This window comes from Taudactylus pleione, unplaced genomic scaffold, assembly GCF_031769625.1.
Source record: "Taudactylus pleione unplaced genomic scaffold, aTauple2 ptg000100l, whole genome shotgun sequence".
NCBI lineage: Eukaryota > Metazoa > Chordata > Amphibia > Anura > Myobatrachidae > Taudactylus > Taudactylus pleione.
Window position 1 is genome coordinate 7,033,383 of NW_028284502.1, and position 21,326 is coordinate 7,054,708.

The 21,326-nt window shown below is 41.5% G+C and overlaps 1 protein-coding gene across 2 annotated transcripts in view; it reads right to left on the reverse strand.

The window, feature by feature from the left end:
- Window positions 1-4,428: 4,428 nt before the first annotated feature.
- Window positions 4,429-21,326, reverse strand: part of LGR4 (leucine rich repeat containing G protein-coupled receptor 4) — a 116,169-nt gene continuing 99,271 nt past the window's right edge. For both annotated transcript variants that reach the window (XM_088470408.1, XM_088470407.1), the window contains 10 exons: window positions 21,204-21,275; window positions 18,376-18,444; window positions 17,217-17,288; window positions 17,055-17,120; window positions 16,537-16,608; window positions 14,729-14,800; window positions 14,140-14,265; window positions 12,789-12,910; window positions 10,841-10,918; window positions 4,429-8,643 (listed from right to left, as the gene is read on the reverse strand). In XM_088470408.1, the coding sequence (XP_088326534.1) occupies window positions 7,367-8,643; window positions 10,841-10,918; window positions 12,789-12,910; window positions 14,140-14,265; window positions 14,729-14,800; window positions 16,537-16,608; window positions 17,055-17,120; window positions 17,217-17,288; window positions 18,376-18,444; window positions 21,204-21,275 (2,026 nt within the window). In that variant the 3' untranslated portion in view covers window positions 4,429-7,366. The remainder of the gene's footprint in view (window positions 8,644-10,840; window positions 10,919-12,788; window positions 12,911-14,139; window positions 14,266-14,728; window positions 14,801-16,536; window positions 16,609-17,054; window positions 17,121-17,216; window positions 17,289-18,375; window positions 18,445-21,203; window positions 21,276-21,326) is intronic.

Here is a 21,326-nt window from a genome sequence, read left to right on the forward strand (position 1 = left end):
TTTCTCTAATTATGTGCACTTCTGTCTCCCGATTTATTGTTCTCTGCCGTTTGTGTTTCTCTGTATTGTGGGTATCCTGTCCTCTGACTTAAACTAATAACTTGCAGTGCAGTTGTTCTGTGTCTGCCACACTGTAGAACCTCCCTTACATTTATTACTAGCTGGGATAGCCAGCGTTGCCCGGGTTGAAGACTGGTCCCTGAAGTACATCTGCAGCCTTTGTTTAAATTCTCCTCGCCTATAACCCCATTCCATTGATCCTGAAAAGAACCCCACTGTTTGCTAACATGCATGCAAACAGTGGTGTAACTACCGTGGGTGCAAGGGGAGCGGCTGCTATGTTACCCAAGCTGCCTCTGTGGCCCGCAAGGTGTGCCTGATTGGGTGCAGGGGAGTGGCGGGCCACAGAGACCACTCGCGGACCGGCATAAGATTCAAATTGCACCGACACGGTCTGTGTCTGCCGGTAATTAGCTGGCGGCCCTGCCCTAAATCCACACCTGCTGATGGCACACATGGGGAGGCGAGGGGCTGCTAGAGCGACACAGGTAGGTGGGTTGCTGGGGGGGCATATGTAAGGGGCACTACTACTATTGTATGGAATAATGTGTTATATGGGGCACTATGTGGCATAATCTGCATAAGGCATTACTGTGTAGTGTAAGGGGCAAAACCACTGCATGGCATAATGTGTATAAGGGGTACTACTGTGTGGCATAACCTGAATGGTCTCTGTGAGGGGGCAAATGTATGCATGTTTGTTTTTTAACCTCTGGGAGGGGGGCTTTTAAGATCCTGCTATGTGGCCCACAAAGTTCTAGTTACGCCCTTGCATGCAAACACAGAGGCTCTAGATTAATTTGAACTTGAATGAGTCATCTAGTTTGTTCCAAATTAGGTTAAAGTTATACTTTTGTAGATTTCTCACAGTTTTTTGGCAGCCTGCCAATTTCCACTGGAGCCAGCCCTGGAACTTGTGTAATTTATGTGTCCCCATTTTTAGGGATTATGTGATAGTGTGTGGCCCTGACAAAGTTCAAACCTAGGCAAAAACCTAATCCTGGTCAAACTACACCACCATGCCAAATTTGGTGGAGCTAGGTCCAAAACTCTGGCCGTGCTTACAGGACATACAAACAGATAGACAGACAGGTTTCTCACTTGTTCTAGATTTTTATTGCAATGGTGGTGTTGTTGTAGTGTAGGGGCCACACATAGCCCAAAGCTATTTTTTACATTATTTACAATGGGCAATTTGAATTCCCGATTGGCCCGTTGACATTTGTTGATAAGCAGAAGATTACAGCAAAATTTTGCAACAGTTCTGAAACACCAGAGATCAGGGGGTATATTTATCAAGCAAACTGGTTAAATTATGACTTATTGGTGTAATTCTGTGAGAGTTACAAACCCACTAAGTGCGATGCTAAGTAGCATTAGTAGCCCTCCTCCGCTGTCCCTCATTACTTTAAACAGGAATTCACTTCAGAACTAATTTCCTCTTGCTGGTCCTCCCCCCACGCTGTGGTGTAGTAGTTTGTGACTGCCCATATCACATGTCCATCTTACCTCCAGAATGCTGTACAATCGGCTTCTTGGAGCACATCTGCAAATTCCAAAAGTGGAAAGAGGGGCTGATGATGATCTCTGCAGGAACAGGTGCATTTGGTGGTGGTGGGGTAATACCACTGTGGGTATCTATTGCCACTTGAGAAAATCTATTGCACTAGTGGGATGGTGCAATTCTACAGTGGGGACACAATGGGCGGTAATACTACAATGCAGACCTATGGCATCAAGACTACAGCGAATGGGCTTAGTGTAAACATTTGTCTGCGGCTATTATTATGGGCCGCCTTTCGGTGACACTGGCCTGAGGATACCCTGGGGATAACGCTTAGTATATTAACACATTGTGTAGGTTTCCTTATAATATTATATGTGCCCTTTCAGTATATTAATAGATTATCAATGCCCCTTTATTTTGTTTATTTACATCATTATACTAATGTAGTTTGCCCCCACCTATAATGTGTAGTGTAGTAAATAGAATACTTACCATTCAACTTCTTCTCTAGATCCAACATAATCCATTGGAGAAAAAAAAAAACCCCAGTAGTGACGTGAATCAGATGGGGTGTAATCAGCAACCAGGCATGCGGGATGCAGACGGCCGAAATCCCGACAGCGTCGGGATCCTGGCATCAGAATTACGATCGCCGGCATACCGAAGGTAAGTATCAGGCATCAGGGGGGATGGTTAGGCACTAAGGCGGAGGGTTCGTTTTAGGGTGCGGGGAGGGGGAGGTTAGGCACCAGGGAGGGAGGGTTAGGGGGTAAGGGTTTGTCTTACCTGTTTTTCCTTATGCGTGTCAGGATGCCACCGTCAGTATTCCGACCAGAGGTATCCCAACCGCCGGGATCTCATACCCAACCCGAAACAGACTACTCCCTAAAGCTGGGTACACACCTGAGAGATATATCTGAAGATAATGGTTGTCCATACACAGTGAACAACCATCATCTGCAGTTTGGCTATGCGACTCCCTCCACCGCCGGCCTCGGCAGCAAGGGTATGGGCGAACGATTGACTGATGTACAATTTTCTGATTGTTGATGTATGGGGGGAGGGGGGGGGGGGGGGGCCTTGATGACAGCATTTGTGAAGCTCAGACCTAATGTCATCTTGGCTGTTGTCTATGAAGCCTACATAAGACTTTTTGGGTGTAGTGCACTACCAGCCTTGCTGTAGGTCAGCCTCCATGATTGGGAAGAGTGCAACTGATTTGAACAGCAATTCATGGTCATTGTATGCATGATGTCAGTGTAGTGTAGGACTTACAGGATTTGCAAGCTGAAATGGTTAATCGCATATCAGCATTGTCTGTGGAACTATGGCACCAGTACCATATTTCTGGTAAATACTGCAGAAACATGACACCAGCTCCATATTCTCAAAGAAATTATGAAATATGGGCAAATGGGTGCAGGCTGTGCAGTCAGAACTCATGAGACAACAGAACACTGAAACATCCCTGGTCTGTGTGTTTCTGATAACAGTCACTTCTGTCTCTTGCTATTTTAATCCATCTAGATCTCTCTGACGTATTGGATATGGTGGACCATGGGATTTTAATTGAGCACCTGAAAAAGTTGTATGGACTAGATAGCACAGTCCTTAGCTGGTTGAAATGGTTTCTCACTGGCAGGTGACAGTGTTTTCAGGAGTGTCCTCCTCATCACCACTGCCACTGCCAAGTGGTGTTCCACAGGGTTCTAGCCTACCTCCTATGCTATTTCCTACCACTGGGTGAAGTACCACTGTTGCTGTGTTTTTAACCTTTTCTTGGTCTCAAAGAACACAAAAAGTAGTATAGCTGTAAAATATACAAGTAATATTAAGATAATGGGGCTAATTCAATTAATCATTTTACATTAAAATTAGGACTTCTGAAAAGGTGACACCAGCTCTGAAGGTGGGAAGGAAGAGCAGCAATTTCAACCATTAAAACTCACATTATCGTAATTTTCAAATTAAATAGCAAAAAGTCACAACCTCTGGATTTTCGCTGTGGAAGAAAAAGTTGCACTACCTAAGTTTGCAGCTAATTGAATCGGATCCAAATATATGAACTCTGGTAAGTACTATTTGTAAACAGTACATTCTGATTTAATCACTTAAAATCAGTGAGTTCTGATGTCATCACTTCAGTGCAGTATAAGGAAACCACCTCCTACTGTAAATTTGGCATTTTCAAAGTCACATACTTCTGTTACCTGTAAAAATTCATTACTACTACAGTTTGGTGCTTTCATATGTTGAATTCTATAATCCATATATTTATTTATTTTTTGTAAAACAGGCACATAAGTATAATATCCATAACTCCCAGCACTGATGGGAGTCAATCCTATTTTTCCATGAGAAGGGTGCGAGTTGCCATTGCAACATCATTACAACACCGGCCCCTCACACACTTCGTGGCCCGCTCAGAGCCCAAATTTGCTTGGAACCCTATGGGGCTGCGAGCACTGTTATGCGAATCCTGGCTGCCACCAAGTGCGGCCATTGTCGCGGTGACTTGCACCCGCGAGTACCTTGCGTACAATTGGATTGACCACATAATAGTCTTTAGTCCAACTCCCGACACAGGCCTAACTGTGTGGAGTTTGTATATTTCCCCCATGATTTTGTGGATGTTTCCGTTTCCTCTCAGAATCCAAAAACATACTGGTGGGTCAATTGGCTCCTGCAAAATATTAATCCTAGTATGTACATGTGGTAGGGAATATAGATTGTGAGCTCCACTAGGGCAGGGGCTGAATGGTCAAATACTCTTTGTAAAGTGCTGTGGAATGTGTGCGCGCTATATAAAATAACTGGTAATAACTCTCTGAATAGTAACACAAAACAGAAAAACAATCCTTTACTCATTAAATGCTTTTTCATATATATAAAAAAACATGGCAATATACAGAGCATATAAACCTCCCATGATTAATATACAACTTTGTTTTATTACAGCGGCTATGTACAAAAGAGCTTATTTAGAATGCAAGAGAAAAAAAAAAAAAAAGTATATAAACCAATTTATTCTGCTACTGGCAGCCAATATAGTTTTAGGAGGTAGCTTTAATTGACAAAATAAACTGAAGCTATACAACCCAACTTAGTGCTCTATCAAATAATTTACAATACAAAGATAAAAAACATATGCTCACTATATACAGCCTAATTTGTAAAACTTCAATCTAGCTTCAACGTTAAAACCGGAATGTCTCTGAAAGGAAGGTTGGAGGGGGGGTTATGGCAGAGGATAGCATTTGACAAATTGTGCTTTGTGTGTACAATGATTAATTACATTCAACAGTTATATGAACAGGCAACATAATGAACATAATTCCCAAGTGAGAGCAAAAAAAAAAAAAAAAGGATTGTTAATAAAAAAAATATTTATCTTTCATCCAAAATTGATTAAACTTCCAAAAACTTAAAAAGCTTGGATAAAAAAAAAAAAAAAAAAAAATATTTGGCAGTCAAATGCTCAAAATTAATTTATTTGTGAACATTTATAATACACTAGACAAAATACCTATATGCAATAAAGGCAATCAGTTTTTTTTTTGCTTCTTTGTTTTCAAACTCATAAAAGACATACTAGATTGATGAGTTCATTTATTTCTTGCCATGAAATTATAATTCTATGAAGATACATTAAGGATCTTGCTTGTTCATTACCAGACCTTCACAGTGTTTAGCAGTAATTTAGTTTACAATGCAAATCTTCAAATGAGTTCAGAATTGGTCCAAAATGTGGCCATTTACTGTTCTTTTTTTAATGATGACTTAAAAAGGAAACCATTACATAAAAGCAATTTTTGAGCAACGGTTATATACTATTCCACCTTCGCATTCGTTACCAGCAAAGTCGACAGGAATTTATGCAAGAGCTTCCCATAATGCACAGGTTCTCAAACTCGGTCCTCAGGACCCCAAACAGGGCATGTTTTGCAGGTCTCCTCACAGAATCAGTGAAATAATTAGCTCCACCTGTGGAACTTTTAAAATGTGTCAGTTACTAATGAATACACCTGTGCCCCTGCTGGGTGACCTGGAAAACGTGACCTGTGTATGGTCCTGAGGACAGAGTTTGAGAACCACTGCCCTAATGTTTAGAAAATGAAAACTATTATGTAATTTATTTATGGCTGGGGCCTGGAGTATTTTGGGCTTCATGCCTCAAGCAATGGATCCTAGAGATTTGATAGACATCTGTTTGAGTTCACAGCTGTGGTGAATTTATCTAGGGGCAGCAGGGTTGCAGCCACCTCCCGGTAAAATCCATCACCGCCAGTGAGTCTGTGCACTGGCTTCACTCTGGCAGTAGCTTCCCATTGGAAGCAGTATCTGTTAATCACACAAAAGACAAGCAGATCCAGGGGGAGGCGTTTTCTCCCCTGGGACTGCCAGTCCAGGCCGCGATTACCAGAAAGATGGCAAGGCAGAGGAACGGCTTCCTATTGCATGCAATCAGCCCTACCCAGCATCTAGGGTACAGTCCCTAGAAGCCGGTGTTCATGCGCATGCGTCAGCCCCACTGCTTTTTGTGCGCAAGCACCGGTTCCGGCAACTGCCAAATCCATTACCCAGGAGGAGGGACTGTCTCAGAGTCCAGACTGCAGCACGGACAGTCCCCCTCGTCGAAGAGGGTAGGAAACGCCGCTGGTTTACAGTATCGTTGACAAAACAGTTTGTATGTAACAAGACTTATAAAACAAATATTCTGACACCAGGCTAGTCATGAAGAAAATAAATATATATTACCTCAAATTTGATGATAAACTCAGGATGTCATTTCTGACTAAACCGCTAATGCTAACCATTGGAAAACTTCAAGTCAACAACAATGTACCTACCTGTGTCTGTCGGCAGTATGCACTTCCTATCTGTACTGCAATCTTGCGTAAGGATTCACATACACTTTTACTGGCGAGTATTAGGCCCTTATAACTGTAAATATATGACGTAATACTGTAAGTTTGATTATTTTTCTCACCTGACAGCTCTTTACGTCATGTTTGTGGTGTATAAATAGCCCACTGTTGTGCTCGACTAATTTCTGTAAATGTGATGCCAGATTAGCCCTTTGCACACACAATCTTTCATGCGGACTGACTACAGGCTCCCGGGTGCTTGACTGTACAGTTTGTCTAAAGCAACCTCCTTCTGAATGTAGTCAATGAGATTCAGCAACTTCAGAGCAAGGCAATGGCTGTCATAGGTGAATTCTTCCACAGCAAAGCCAGATTAGACATACTTAGGTTGACTGTGACTATTCAGAACAATATCCATTCTAGGCCCTGCAGTAAGTTATCCTGAGTTACTAAACACACAAGTTATTTTGCTGCAGAAGAATATAAAAACCTGTCTTCATCTAATGACATTCCGTCCATACCTACATAGTCGTAGATGACAGACCAATACAACATACAAAATAGAACTAACATAAAAGGACATTACACTGTATAAAAAGAAAGCAGACAAAGCATTACATAGATCAGAATACGGACAGACAAAAACATATGCAGGTAAAATTTTGGTTTACAAATTATTTATCGTCCAGACAGTCAGTCTTTAGCCTTTTGACTCTCGCAGAGGCATAGAACTGCGTGAAGAACTTCTCAGCGCAAAACACACGGTCCCGTAGACAACAAAAGGTCTCAGTTGAGAGTCAAAGTCCTCTGTACACTTCCCTTCTTATAAGTGACATGCTTACAAAAGTGCTCCCTTTGCTGATAGGTCCTTAATAATTTGTGCTTTCTGACAAATGCTATATTCATTACAAATAGGTCCATCTGTACCTCATCAGTCTTTCATTCTGGGTATGTTATATGCATAGCGAACCAAGGGAAACCCACGACTCTGATAGAAGCAGGCTCGGCCGCAGGCTTGGACCTGGTCTGAGCTGTCCGACACAAAGGAATCTTCCTCATCTGCACAATCTGAGTGGGCAGACTGAGTACCAAAGTCCGACCAGTAGTTTTCTGACCGGTGGCAGGGTACAACTGCCAAGGTAGGACAGCTGTGAGACTTTATTAAGTGTTTACAAGGCAGAGGATTCTTTAGGAGAACCGACTCACAGTAGTCGCACACTGAAAAGTTGCCTTGTAAATGGGAATACATTCCAAAGTCGTAATAAAAGTCTTGGGTCACGCATCCCCTTTGTGCATTGGTTGCAACGGCAACAGAACCGCTTCTCTTGGTCAAGTACCACCTCAACAGCTTCCAGTCTTCTTTAAATTTGGGGTTGAAGAAAACATACAGCACAGGGTTGAGGCAAGCTGGCAACGGGAAAAATATCAAAGTCACAGATTTCATGATCTCGGGAGTGATGGATATTGCGGTGATGAGTGGTGCAAACGAGAAGAAGGCAACAGGGCAGAAGAAGATGCAGTTGGTGAAGATCAACCAAGCAACATGTTTGATCATACTGGATTCTGCGTTTTCCGCGAGGTCTTCCTTCTCCAAAGTGCAGTACAGTTTAGTATAGGTTATGACCATCACCAAAAATGCCAACGAGTTAAGGAGAACCAGGGTAACTGTAAAGCCCAAAGATGGGGTTTCTCCTGTAGGGAAAGGCAAACAGAGGGGAGAGGAGGAAAATTCTCCAACGTGGAATAAAGGCAAACACCCTGCTGCTATAGCAAGAAACAGAGCGAGAATCGAAGCAATTTGAAACTTTTTTAAATGCTGGCTCTTTTCCTTCTTAATTATATCCTTTGCCGACAAGCTCCGTTCAATGGCTGCCAAGGTCAAGAAGAAAATGGCACTCTCCGAAGAGAAGATTGCAAGGAACCCGGCCACTTTACATCCACTGCCAGTTTCCCACCAGATGCCAAATTCCGCAAACTTTCCCCAAGAGGCTGTGTCCAGTACAGTCAAAATGCCAGTATAAATGCCCATGAAGAGATTGGAGACAGATATGAGACCTACGAAGAGTTTGGAGGACGACAAGGGCGAACAGGAGGCGAACATGGTCATGAGGACAATGATGTTGAAGATAAGCGCCAGCAGGAAGATGAACCATACAGTGAGCCGAATCATCCAGCTGCCAAGCAGGAACTCGCAGGGTTTAAAAGCACCTGAAAAATTTAAAAGAAGAATAAATTCACAGGTCAAACAATAAATCAGACATTTTAGCCACATAACAATGGCAAGTAATAAACAGAGTCTGAATTGGAACATGGTAAGAGCTTGTGACAAAACCAAAGGAGTATAAAGTTAGATCCATGCCCAACACAGGCCTTTTTTGCCAATATACCCCCTTTACTCTGCAATATAAAATAAATTATTAGAAGCCATTAAGGAAGCTCTGTCATTGGAAGTAATTATCTAACAGGATCAGTAGTGGACATAGGGCCTGATTCAGAGCCGCACGCTCTGACCAGAGCGCTCGCTCTGAATCAGGGCCCTCCTCCATGAAAATGGAGCATCCTCCTGGACGCTCGTATAGCTGTGGGTCACCACCCACAGCATATACGAGAGTCCAAAAAGATGGTCGCGATGGTCTTGACCATCGCGACCATCGGACTTGCAACGGAGACCCTGCGGTAGGGTCTCCCTGCCACAAGCCCTGGAGTGATTTTGGCTCTATCAGAGCCAAAATCACTCCCACTGACATCACTAGTGATGTCAGTGGGGGCGGCTTCAGACGGTAGGCGTTCCCATGGGAACGCCTCCATCTGGCAGGCACGCCCACCAAAGGGGGCGTGCTGTCAATCAACATCGACAGCACGCCCCCTTTGCTGCGAGACCCGGAGCGATGGGAAGCCCATCGCTCCCCGGGTCTCGCGCATGCGCACGACGGAGCTCCCTCCGTCGTGCGCATGCGCAGTGGGGAACATCGATCCACTTGCGAGCGTACTGCCGCTCGCGAGTGGGTCTGAATGACCCCCATAGAATACTAACATTTTAGAATTAAGAGAGCTTTACAAAATTAGTAGTAGTTTTGTGCGGGCTATACATCTACAGCCATTGATGATCCATCGGCGCATCGTGGAAAAAACAGCATATTAAAAATCCCTGACTTGTCGATCCCCATTTTTTAGTTGTGATCGGCAAATCGAGGATTTCCTGTGATTTTTTCCCCGATTCCCCAACCCCGGCAGAACAGGGAATCGTGGCAATCCATCGCAGATGTATGGGCCCCATTAGTTTACCATATGTTGTTTGTATTAATTAGGATTTTTTTTTCTCAATCAGAGAAAATAGATAACACAAAACAGACATGTATAAAAGATGTGCCGTTATTTTTTTGTTTGTGACAAAAAAGGATACTGGTGGGTGGACCTGGGGACAGAAGTGGCTTTTTAAGACCCTTGGGTGTGTGGCAAGTGGTGTAACTTCTGTCTGCACTAATAACAACAACTAAGCAGCCAGGAGAATGAAGGAGAGAGGATGTTGGTATGGTTTAAAAATATTTAAAACTAAAAACATTTAAAACTGTTAAATACGTTTTTCTGCTGTCGCCCTTCTCAGTTGGGCCTCATTTATGGCTCATATCAGTCAATAGATAAAGGGGACACAAACTTTTTAATATTGGTCACATTTTGGTGTGCAAATCTTTTATTACTTTGCTCACAGTGAACTTAGCTATCAAAGGCCACCTGCATTAAGATTAATATACAAATCCTTATGCTGGGAGGAAATAGCTGTGAGACAACCAATCCCACCCCACACACACAGAGCGGAACGCTAAGTGTGCGCTCCTCTCCAAATTATTCAATAGTCTTGCTCTGCAAAATGCAATCTAAATTTTGTACAATCAGCAAAAATAGGCATAATCTGCACTTTGTATAGACTCTCTGGCTCTGTCCTGCCACCTTGAAATAGGAACTGTGAAAAATATCTAGCTTCTAAGTTAACGCTAAAGTGCTGTATATTCTTGTATAATGGGTCTCCTACACTTTGTGAGTTCAGCTCCATTATAAAAATGTATACATCACTAGCCAATGCTAGACAGAGGTCCTATACGGCACACTAGTAGGTGCTTTTGTTATCTATGCAACTCCAAAACGTGCAACTACGATACATTTAAGGAAATTGTTGGGGGGGGTCTATGTACTAAGCTTTGGAGAGAGAGATAAAGTGGACGTAGCTAAAGTACCAATCAGCTCATAACTGTAATTTTGCAAACACAGTCGGTAAAGTGAGTTAGGAGCTGATTGGTTGGTACTTTATCTCCGTCCACTTTCTCTCTCTCCAAGGCTTAGCACTTATACCCATTGGTAACATCCATGGAAACAAAAAAAAAAGTGTCTTAAGTTCAGGGACTATTACCTGTGGCCGGACTGCAGTGAATAACAGTCTGCACATGGTCTTTGTCATCTTCTGTCATCAAATAATCTTCAATAGCTCCTAAGGAAGCAGATACACCATTACAACGTACCACAGTAGCAATTGCTTTTTAGCCCCTTACATTGTATCCCCACAATTTTCTGCCAGACCTCCGATTTGTCAGTGACCTATAAAATTAGGAGGGCAGTGACAAATTTAATAGGCAATACAAAGGATGCCCAAGTTATTTTATCCTTGTAGGGATTCACATTTATTACACAAAGCTTTTTTTTGTCCCTCACAGCCAATAAAACCATATTTAAAAGGTTTAATAGACAACTGAATCAAGTTGTGTGAGTAAATTTGAAGTTGTGTTCAGACTCCCTCTGAAGTGTGCTTCTCCTCCAACCAACCAATCACACGCTCTATTTCACTCGCATGTAAATAAACAATGGAAGACCTTTATCCCAATCCCCCTAGTTTTCTCTGTAAAGTGCTGCGGAATATGTGTGCGCTATATAAAGAAGTGCTAATAAATATATATGTTCATGGCAAATAGAATTAAAATGTACACAATGACAGAAAAGCAATGGGAGTAAACCACCTAATTCACACAAGTACTTCTGTTACTGATACGCACTACAAGTGCCCGGGTGTGCTTCACAAAATGTTCCCTGGTCGCCCATGTCAGAGGTCTCTCACCAGCTACACCTGCTCACATTTGGTGGGACTGTCCCAAGATCTCCACTTACTGGCACACTATATTCATAATATTGAAAGTTATGGTGGGTGAAGGTGTGTCCTCTGATTAGGCTTCTGGCTATTTAATGCTCTTAATATGCCCATGGGCATAACTACCATAGGTGCAAGGGGTGCAGCTGCTATGTTGCCCAGAGCTTAGGGGGACCCATCTTCCTTGTCAAAGTTACATGTGCTATATACATTTTTCACCATTGGGTGGTACATAAGGGCCCTTACAAACTTTTACTATGGGGCCTTGAAATACCTAGTTACGCCCCTGAATATGACCATCTCAAAGTGTAAGAAAAGCTCTGTATAATTCTGCTAAAGTGATTACTCCGTGTCTTGGAAAGCCCTTATGCCGCCACCAACATGTGAATAGTTCAGGAGGATCGATCAATATATGGAAGACCACACACTAACAGCAGTAGAGTAGCAAAGCAAAGTCTACATAACTCATCCCATCTGCTATTGTTTTTCCCTCATTGTCTTTCATTGTTATTTACAATGCTTTAATATTGTGCTTTCACAAATGTGTCCTCATACAACTAGCACAAACCAGGTCCTGTCTCAGTGTGAAAGCCTGACCAGTGTTGTGTGCGTCCTGGGTCGCTTCCAGGCTTATTTCTTTGTAGGCTTCAATGTGAAAGGTGCAACCCGGGTTACAGCAAGAGGATCTTATTGGCGCTGACACCCACTTTTCATTACTTAAGCTGGGTACACACAACGATGTGTTTTCCCTAGCGACGGCACGATATATCGGGCGGTCCATACATACTGCACGATCTGGTGTATGGCCTATCGATAGGTCGTTCCCCTGTTGCATCCAGACATATAGTGTCGGGTGCCGATTCCTCCGATCTGCCATACATGCACAGCAAATCTGAACATGCTACGAACGACGCACGGGAGTGCGCAGCCACCCGTACACACTAAGCGATGTGGCTTATAGATTACTCCGATCGATGTCAGAGCCTGTAACAAAACGTCCACTTCTAAAGACTTGCACATTTGGCAGGCCAGACACAGGTCCAGTGTGAAAGGGATCAACCTGGGATTAACCAAGGTCCAAAAAGTGCAGTGAAAGGGGTATGAAGAGCTGTAACAGCGTGCAGGGATTTTGGACTGAAAGGAGTATTAGTTTATTATCCTATTTCCAGTATTGTGTCTCTGACCCAGACAATTGTCTTTTGCTTTTTTATATTAATACCTTTCTCGTGGTCCTGCAGTAGTTTCTGATACTTTGACACGTCCTCTTCAACAGTTGTGGTCACGTAGGAGTCGCATGCAGAAAAGGCACAGCACTGATAAGCGTATGGTACCGACACGGACCTTAAGTACGAAGGATAACATTGTTGTAAATACAAAGCACAGAAAAAAGATCCCATATACATGGATATAATTTTTCCTTTAGCAAGTTCCAAATAGTTAAAAAAAAAAAAAAAAAAAACCCCAAGAGAAAATGAAATCATGTGATTGTTGCTGTTCTGTGAAAGCATCACGCACACAGACGTGACCATTAATCGCCTCCTATTACAGTCTCAGGGTCAGATCTACAGTAAATTGCGCCTTTTGCATGTAAAATGTGACTGCAGACTTAAGTTTCTATATTAGGAGCTGCACCTACCTTAATCATACTCTCCTACTCTACCGGAATGCCTGGGAGACTCCCAATTTATAAACTCCTGACTTTGGGGAATTCTCCCGGCCTCAGGTGAGTAAGCACCTGTCCACTTTGCCCAGTGGAGGCTTAAAATGTAGGCAGGTATGATCTATATGGTAGATTTAAATTTACATGAATAATAGAATGTGCTAGTGCCAACGAACACGTCAGTAATCACCAACTAGGAAACTAGCACCTGTCCTATGGGTCACGCAAACATACTGGTCAAGGCATGTAGTGTTCAAAAATGGACCCCTTTCTGAGGGGCATGGATGACAGGCACCTCCAGGTCACTGTACGGGACAAACTCACGGACCCCCTCTGAACCGCCTGCCTATCCGCAAGAGGATGCATGTATAGGATACACTGAACTCAAAACAAGAGTGCAAATTGTGCAAAGTCTACTTAGGTCCAACTCTTCATTAGGTCCACTGCAGTGAGTACTGCAAAATGATTTAATGAAGCTGGTAACGCCAGTGACATTGTCAAGTGGGTAATGTTTAAATGTCATTAGGTATACATCAGACATGGTTCTCCAACAGAATAACCATTATCCAGAGAGTCCCAAGTCTTCCAGTTAATAGATTCCGTACATGTATTGCCAACGACTGTACTGCATTGATCAGGGGTCTTTGAGCATCTTGCAAGATCATTTAAGTAAAGACACTTCTACTGTAACCAATGCTCGAGTATTATCTCATATAGATGTATGAAGCAGTGAAAAGTCTGGAGAAGTGTGCCCCAGAGGAGAAGTTGCCTATAGCAACCAATCAGCTTCTACCTATCATTTTATAGAATGTACATGATAAATGCAACGGATTGGTTGCTATGGGCAATTTCTCCACTGTGTTCACGGCTTCCTAAATGTACCCCATATTTACATGTGGTGATCACTTACTGGAGTTTGAGAAAGTCCTTTGCAGAGAGTGAATCTTTGAATGCAGGATTCCCTGTGAGTTTCAGCTGGATTAAGGCATGGAGCCCTCCAGTTGGAAATGTTGTCAGCTGATTAAAACTCAGGTCTCTGAAAACATCAACATGATATAAAAGGGATTAACAGAAATAAAATAAGATTGTGCAATGTTACCAGCAGACAGTAGAAGTATGAGGCAGCGTACTTCTACTCTATCCCAGCAAAAAATGGTGACAATTGGGCGCCAGACATCTGTAGTTTCATGTTCGGTAACCACAGTTCATAATACTTAGCTATTACAACATTCATTTTTTTTGCAAACGCACTTGACATTTGTTATATCACCACAAAAATCTTAATCTGACTACAATGTACTTTTCAAAGCACGGTTGTTATTTTAATGGTAAAGGATGTTGATTTGTGGTAATTACCCTGGGGGTCTGGTATCTTATTAAATTCTTTTAGAAGGTAAAACTTCTTAGCATACAAAGAAACACAGAATGGAGAGAAGGGGGGAGATTATCTTTGCTGCAGTTTTGCTGGATGAGAATGATGTATTTGATAGGTCACTTACAGTTTAGATGTCGCTGTCAGAGTGGTAAAAGCTTCATTGTGAATCCGGCTGATTGAATTTCTGCTGAGATCGCTGTAACCGTTAAAAACAAACATCATTAAATCTTCAAGAAAGCAGGGTTTGATTTTTCACCTAGTGTCCGATTACGTAGCAGCCATGACTTTCTTCATATTTTCACAAGTATAGAGTTTCTGCTATGAGTGATGTAAAGTAGACAAGCCTCACAGCAAACTGGGGATTGCACACCTAAGAGTGCTGTGGCTGAGTTTCTGCAAAGGCATCACTGAGCAGTCTAAAGCCTGGTATACACTATACGATGTCTACTGTGCCCGACCCGGCATTGGCAAGTGCATACACACTTGCTGATGCCGGCAGCGATGGAGAGACGGCGGGGGCCATGCTGCATTCGGCAGCATGGCCCTCGCTAACGATATCCCCTGTTTGCCCTGCATGCAGGGACGAGGGAGGATGTCACAGATCCCGAGCAGGAGCAGACATCAGCGCCATAAGCGGGTACACACTAGATCAGGGGTTCCCAACCATGGTCCTCAAGGCACACTAACAGACGAAGGTTTTAAAGATAGCCATACGTGAGCACAGGTGTCTTAATATCATTAAAACATGAACTGTTAGTGTGCCTTCAGGACAGAGGTTGGGAAACCCGATGTGCCCGATATGTCTCTCCGGTCTGCCAGATCGACATATCGTCTAGTGTGTACCCAGCATAATAATAATACCTGGGTGCAAAGAGAAATGATGCCCTGCAGCCCCCATACCTAATTAAATATCAGAATTCAAGTAGCCTATGTCCTAATTCAGACGTGGATGCAATGCTGATCTGTACGCAGATTGAGCGATTGTTAACCATGGTTCAGGCATGTAAGCCGCACTGTGCATGCTCGGCAATTGTATTGCATTCATGCTCACACAGAGTGTTCACTCGCAAATAAGGGTTGCATAAAATTTTTTTTTTTATTTTTTTTTTAAATCAAGAACGGATTTGTTTGATTTCAATCAGATTTTTTAGAATTAAATAGGATTTTTTTTTTTTTTTTAAGTTAACATTTTACATTTTTAAACGTTTATTTAAATTTTTTTAATAAAAATCCTATTTATATCAAATATAGTCCGTTTTTGATTTTTATTTAAAAAAAAAAAAAAAATAATTTAATTTTATGCAACCCTGCTCGCAAAGTAAGTGACAGGTAGTCAGCATTTGGGGGAGGTAACGAGGGGTGGTTAGAAAAATGCAGGTATGTCGGACCATTTAAACACGGTTTTCTGGGAGTGCATAAAGTAGCCATTGTATTCTCTCCAGTAGCAGGGTAGCCCTCTGCGTGTCAGGGGACCCATTATGTCTGCGACAGCTTAGACTTACTCAGATGGCTGATGGCCGCCTAATCTGCGTTCAATGTTTCCAGTTTTGTGCGAGTGGCCGATGTGTGATGCTCTCTGTGGGCGTCTCTAAGCACTGGACGGCTAGTGAGTCATTAGCATATTTTCGCTATTGTGATCCGCGAGAGATTGCAGCTGAAATGGCATTTGCATCCACGTTTGAATCAGACCCATAGTATATTCAGACAAAGGCTTTAGGGGGTCCTATAGGTTAGATAACCTTGCGCTTTGTATCAGTTTATCGAATAACCTTTAGTATAAGAAAAAGCATGCCATTAACTCAATTACAATCATACCAGTGGGAATTAGATAAATCATTCTCACCGAGGGAAATGTTATTGGTGGTTAGGGAAAAAAAAAGACAAAACTCAAGAAACAAATAAAATCAGTTTTTCTAAACCATATATACTTACAGCACACGTAAAGATGTCAGGCCTTGTAAAGACTCGTTTTGAACCTCTGTGATTTGATTATGTTGCAAGTAACTATAAAAAAGAAAGAGAAGCTAGTTAAAACTATAAATACTAACCCATTATTAAAAATAATTACAGACCAAACAAATGGCACCCATGTGTCATATAAATGATGCAGTATAAAACCTAAGAAAATGACAACAGGATTTACAGCAAGTACTCACAAGGGTTTATTTATGTACGTTTTTAGGAAAGCCTTAATTTGAAAGAAAAAACTAACAAAAAACATTCATACTGAGCAACACAGACTACTGTTACCGGCACATTAGGGAATGGCTAGTGGTGTTTTTATTCTATACACCTCACATTAGCCAGTCAGCAGCAGGTCAGGTGACCCCACTGTGGGGTCAAATTGGACAGTATTTATTCCCCTGGGAGCGGGAGAATACGTTTATAGTATCTTATTTTTCTTGTGTTTAACCACATAATTTATACTAAAAATAAATACGGTTACTTACACTTCCTCCAATGAGCTGCACCCTTTCAATCCATTCAATGTTGTAATCTCATTGTAGGAAAGGTCCCTTAAGGTAGAAGAGGAGAGATCAATATAGAAGCATTAGACAATATACAATAAAAAGCAAAACAAAACCAAAAACAGGATACCAGCATGAACTTACAGAGATCGTAGCATCTTCTGCTCCTGGCACAAGTTCAATGGGATGCTTTTTATCTTGGTGCCCGTCAGGGTTCTGTACAACATATAAATAATGTATTAGATATCGTACCTCTAGTATTAAGGAACAGAAGCAGATGGTGATTACAGGGGTATTCAGTAATTGTATTCTCGTTTTTACATCTAAATAATATTTACTGTTTACCATCCCAGTACTAAGCACGCTAGGTGTACTAGTAGGGCTGTGATATGCCCTTGTTTTCCCCAAACTAATCTACCTGCACTTTTCACCACCCAGGAACCATCTGTGGTTTTACCGATTATCCATAAGCAGGTATAGATGGCAATGTTTCCGAATGATGGCCCTTCAGCATCCTTCATTCAGTAACCGCAGCCCTGAAATGCACTTAGTGCCTCGCACGAGCATGGTGCCTTGTGATTGCCATCATGCCCCCCATTCACAATCAGAGATTGTACCAACGGGATGTAGTCGGCATCCCGACCGTCAGAAAACACACTCCGGAATCCTGACAGTCATAAGAATACCGGCTCGGGAATCCAGATGATGGACAGTAGGCGGAGGGTTATGGTTAGGCTGCGGGAGGGGAAGGTTAGAAGATTTACCTAAATCTGTTGGGATTCTGACTTTCGGGATGCCGCTGTCGATTGTCCGATCGTCGCCATCTTGACCGTTGGGATCCCGTACCCACCCCATTCCAACCTGGTGCCATTTGTCAGTGGCAGAGCAGGAATGGATAAACGGAACTTAGTGATTTGTTGCACTTTTACATTCTTATACTACAAAAATTGCCAATACAAATTCATATAGATTCTAATGGATTTGCTGAAAGGTTCATTATTCTAAAAGACTAAGCAAACTTCTGATACAGTGGGCATTAGTGTCAACTGTGCCCAGTTTCCAGGGATAGCCCAAGTCTTCAGAGAGACATATCCCTAGAAATTTGACTTTTTCATTATTGACCAACTACCCAGTGACATTCCCTCTATTCTACCTATAGTATTGCTCCGTAGTTGCATTATAGTATAAAAGTAAAGTATCACGTGACACTTTTAAACTAACAAAAAATCTCAGAAAAGTAGTACATCACAGTTTTTTGTGTGCTCATGAAGGTAGTTAGAATCCTACTAAAATAAATACTCACAAGCTTTCAAGGTTAACCGTTCCCGTCAAATTTGGAAACCACTGAATATCAGATGCTCCTCGTATTATCCTGATGAAAAAACAAGTCTATGAGCTTCAGTAGAACAGTATTCATAAGAACAAATTTGGAAAATAGCACTTTATACTTTTAATGGAACCTTCTGTCTATGAAAGAAAACCTTATTGAGACACAACTGCGCCATATGAACTATAGGACATCATGCAGTGTTTAAAGGTTAATGTAAAAGTCTACATAACTGGAGATATTTAAATATAGTATACATTGTTGCCTGGTTTATGACTTTTTTTAATTATAAAATTTGATCTTTTTTTTTTTACACCAAATCATAAAAAAACAAACAAACAGAAAATGTATATAGCTAACTTAAAAATAAATAATGCATTTTAAAAAAAGAATATTGGAGACAGGTCCTCATACTTTAATAAGGTCTGGTGTGTTTATCATCCATCAGTACTTTCACACGTCTCAGTGAGTGTGAGCTGTCAAGATAATTTATGTAGGTAACTCTACAGCGCTTTCGCAATACTTCTAGTTAAGCACCTAATCATCGAGCTAGCGACTATAACTTATATGTAGAAACAAAGATTTGACTGGTGTCTGAGACCACTGACAGCTGATTTTGGGACACAACGCTTTAAATTACAGGCACACTTGTGTGGGGAAAAACTACTTAATTTGCCAACAGATCACCAAATATAAACAGATTTTTCTAAGTCTAAAGAATCATAATTGTAAACGAGTCCCATACATTAACTGCTGGGTTTTAATATAGGAAGTGTCCTAGACACACTGAGGTAGGGAGCCATTTTCATGACATCAAGTTAGTAATAGGCCTATAACATCCAGTTAGTAATAGGCCTATAACATCCAGTTAGTAATAGGCCTATAACATCCAGTTAGTAATAGGCCTATAACATCCAGTTAGTAATAGGCCTATAACATCCAGTTAGTAATAGGCCTATAACATCCAGTTAGTAATAGGCCTGTAACATCCAGTTAGTAATAGGCCTGTAACATCCAGTTAGTAATAGGCCTGTAACATCCAGTTAGTAATAGGCCTGTAACATCCAGTTAGTAATAGGCCTGTAACATCCAGTTAGTAATAGGCCTATAACATCCAGTTAGTAATAGGCCTATAACATCCAGTTAGTAATAGGCCTGTAACATCCAGTTAGTAATAGGCCTGTAACATCCAGTTAGTAATAGGCCTGTAACATCCAGTTAGTAATAGGCCTGTAACATCCAGTTAGTAATAGGCCTGTAACATCCAGTTAGTAATAGGCCTATAACATCCAGTTAGTAATAGGCCTATAACATCCAGTTAGTAATAGGCCTATAACATCCAGTTAGTAATAGGCCTGTAACATCCAGTTAGTAATAGGCCTGTAACATCCAGTTAGTAATAGGCCTGTAACATCCAGTTAGTAATAGGCCTGTAACATCCAGTTAGTAATAGGCCTGTAACATCCAGTTAGTAATAGGCCTATAACATCCAGTTAGTAATAGGCCTATAACATCCAGTTAGTAATAGGCCTATAACATCCAGTTAGTAATAGGCCTGTAACATCCAGTTAGTAATAGGCCTGTAACATCCAGTTAGTAATAGGCCTATAACATCCAGTTAGTAATAGGCCTATAACATCCAGTTAGTAATAGGCCTATAACATCCAGTTAGTAATAGGCCTGTAACATCCAGTTAGTAATAGGCCTATAACATCCAGTTAGTAATAGGCCTATAACATCCAGTTAGTAATAGGCCTATAACATCCAGTTAGTAATAGGCCTATAACATCCAGTTAGTAATAGGCCTATAACATCCAGTTAGTAATAGGCCTGTAACATCCAGTTAGTAATAGGCCTGTAACATCCAGTTAGTAATAGGCCTGTAACATCCAGTTAGTAATAGGCCTGTAACATCCAGTTAGTAATAGGCCTGTAACATCCAGTTAGTAATAGGCCTGTAACATCCAGTTAGTAATAGGCCTGTAACATCCAGTTAGTAATAGGCCTGTAACATCCAGTTAGTAATAGGCCTGTAACATCCAGTTAGTAATAGGCCTATAACATCCAGTTAGTAATAGGCCTGTAACATCCAGTTAGTAATAGGCCTATAACATCCAGTTAGTAATAGGCCTATAACATGCAGTTAGTAATAGGCCTATAACATCCAGTTAGTAATAGGCCTGTAACATCCAGTTAGTAATAGGCCTGTAACATCCAGTTAGTAATAGGCCTATAACATCCAGTTAGTAATAGGCCTGTAACATCCAGTTAGTAATAGGCCTGTAACATCCAGTTAGTAATAGGCCTGTAACATCCAGTTAGTAATAGGCCTGTAACATCCAGTTAGTAATAGGCCTGTAACATCCAGTTAGTAATAGCTCTAATAAAGCGAAAAAATCAGAACAGAATTTTTCTAGAAAATAGTTTAGGTGGTGTATTACTCTAAATAATTATTGGCTTCTAGTTGAACTTTAAAGAAGGATCTCGGAACTCTTAACGTTTAAATCCTTTTTATTTAAAAGCGCTCAAACACTCAATAGGAGTTTCTTCAGACCACAAGTGGAGCATAAATGCCAACATCTGACATTTGTACACAAATCTGTTGGTGTGCGATATAGCAGTACCTGCATAAGTCAGTCATTTTCAAAGCCAGACTACATTTTAATGTTTTTATTTAACCTTTTTAGAGGTCAGTGGGTCAGAGTACAGTTAAGCAGTGTAATTATAGAAAGAAGCCAGAGCCGCTACCGCTGTGTCAAGTATCTCACTTCACACATTCTACTAAAGGCTAGACAAGTACTTACAAGAAGCGTAGGTCTGATAAGTTTTGAAAAGCTGAATTCCCGACAAAAGACAACGGATTATCGTACAATTGTCTGAGGGAATAAAAGAGGACAAACTGTTAGTTGAACTGTTCAAAAAGAGTA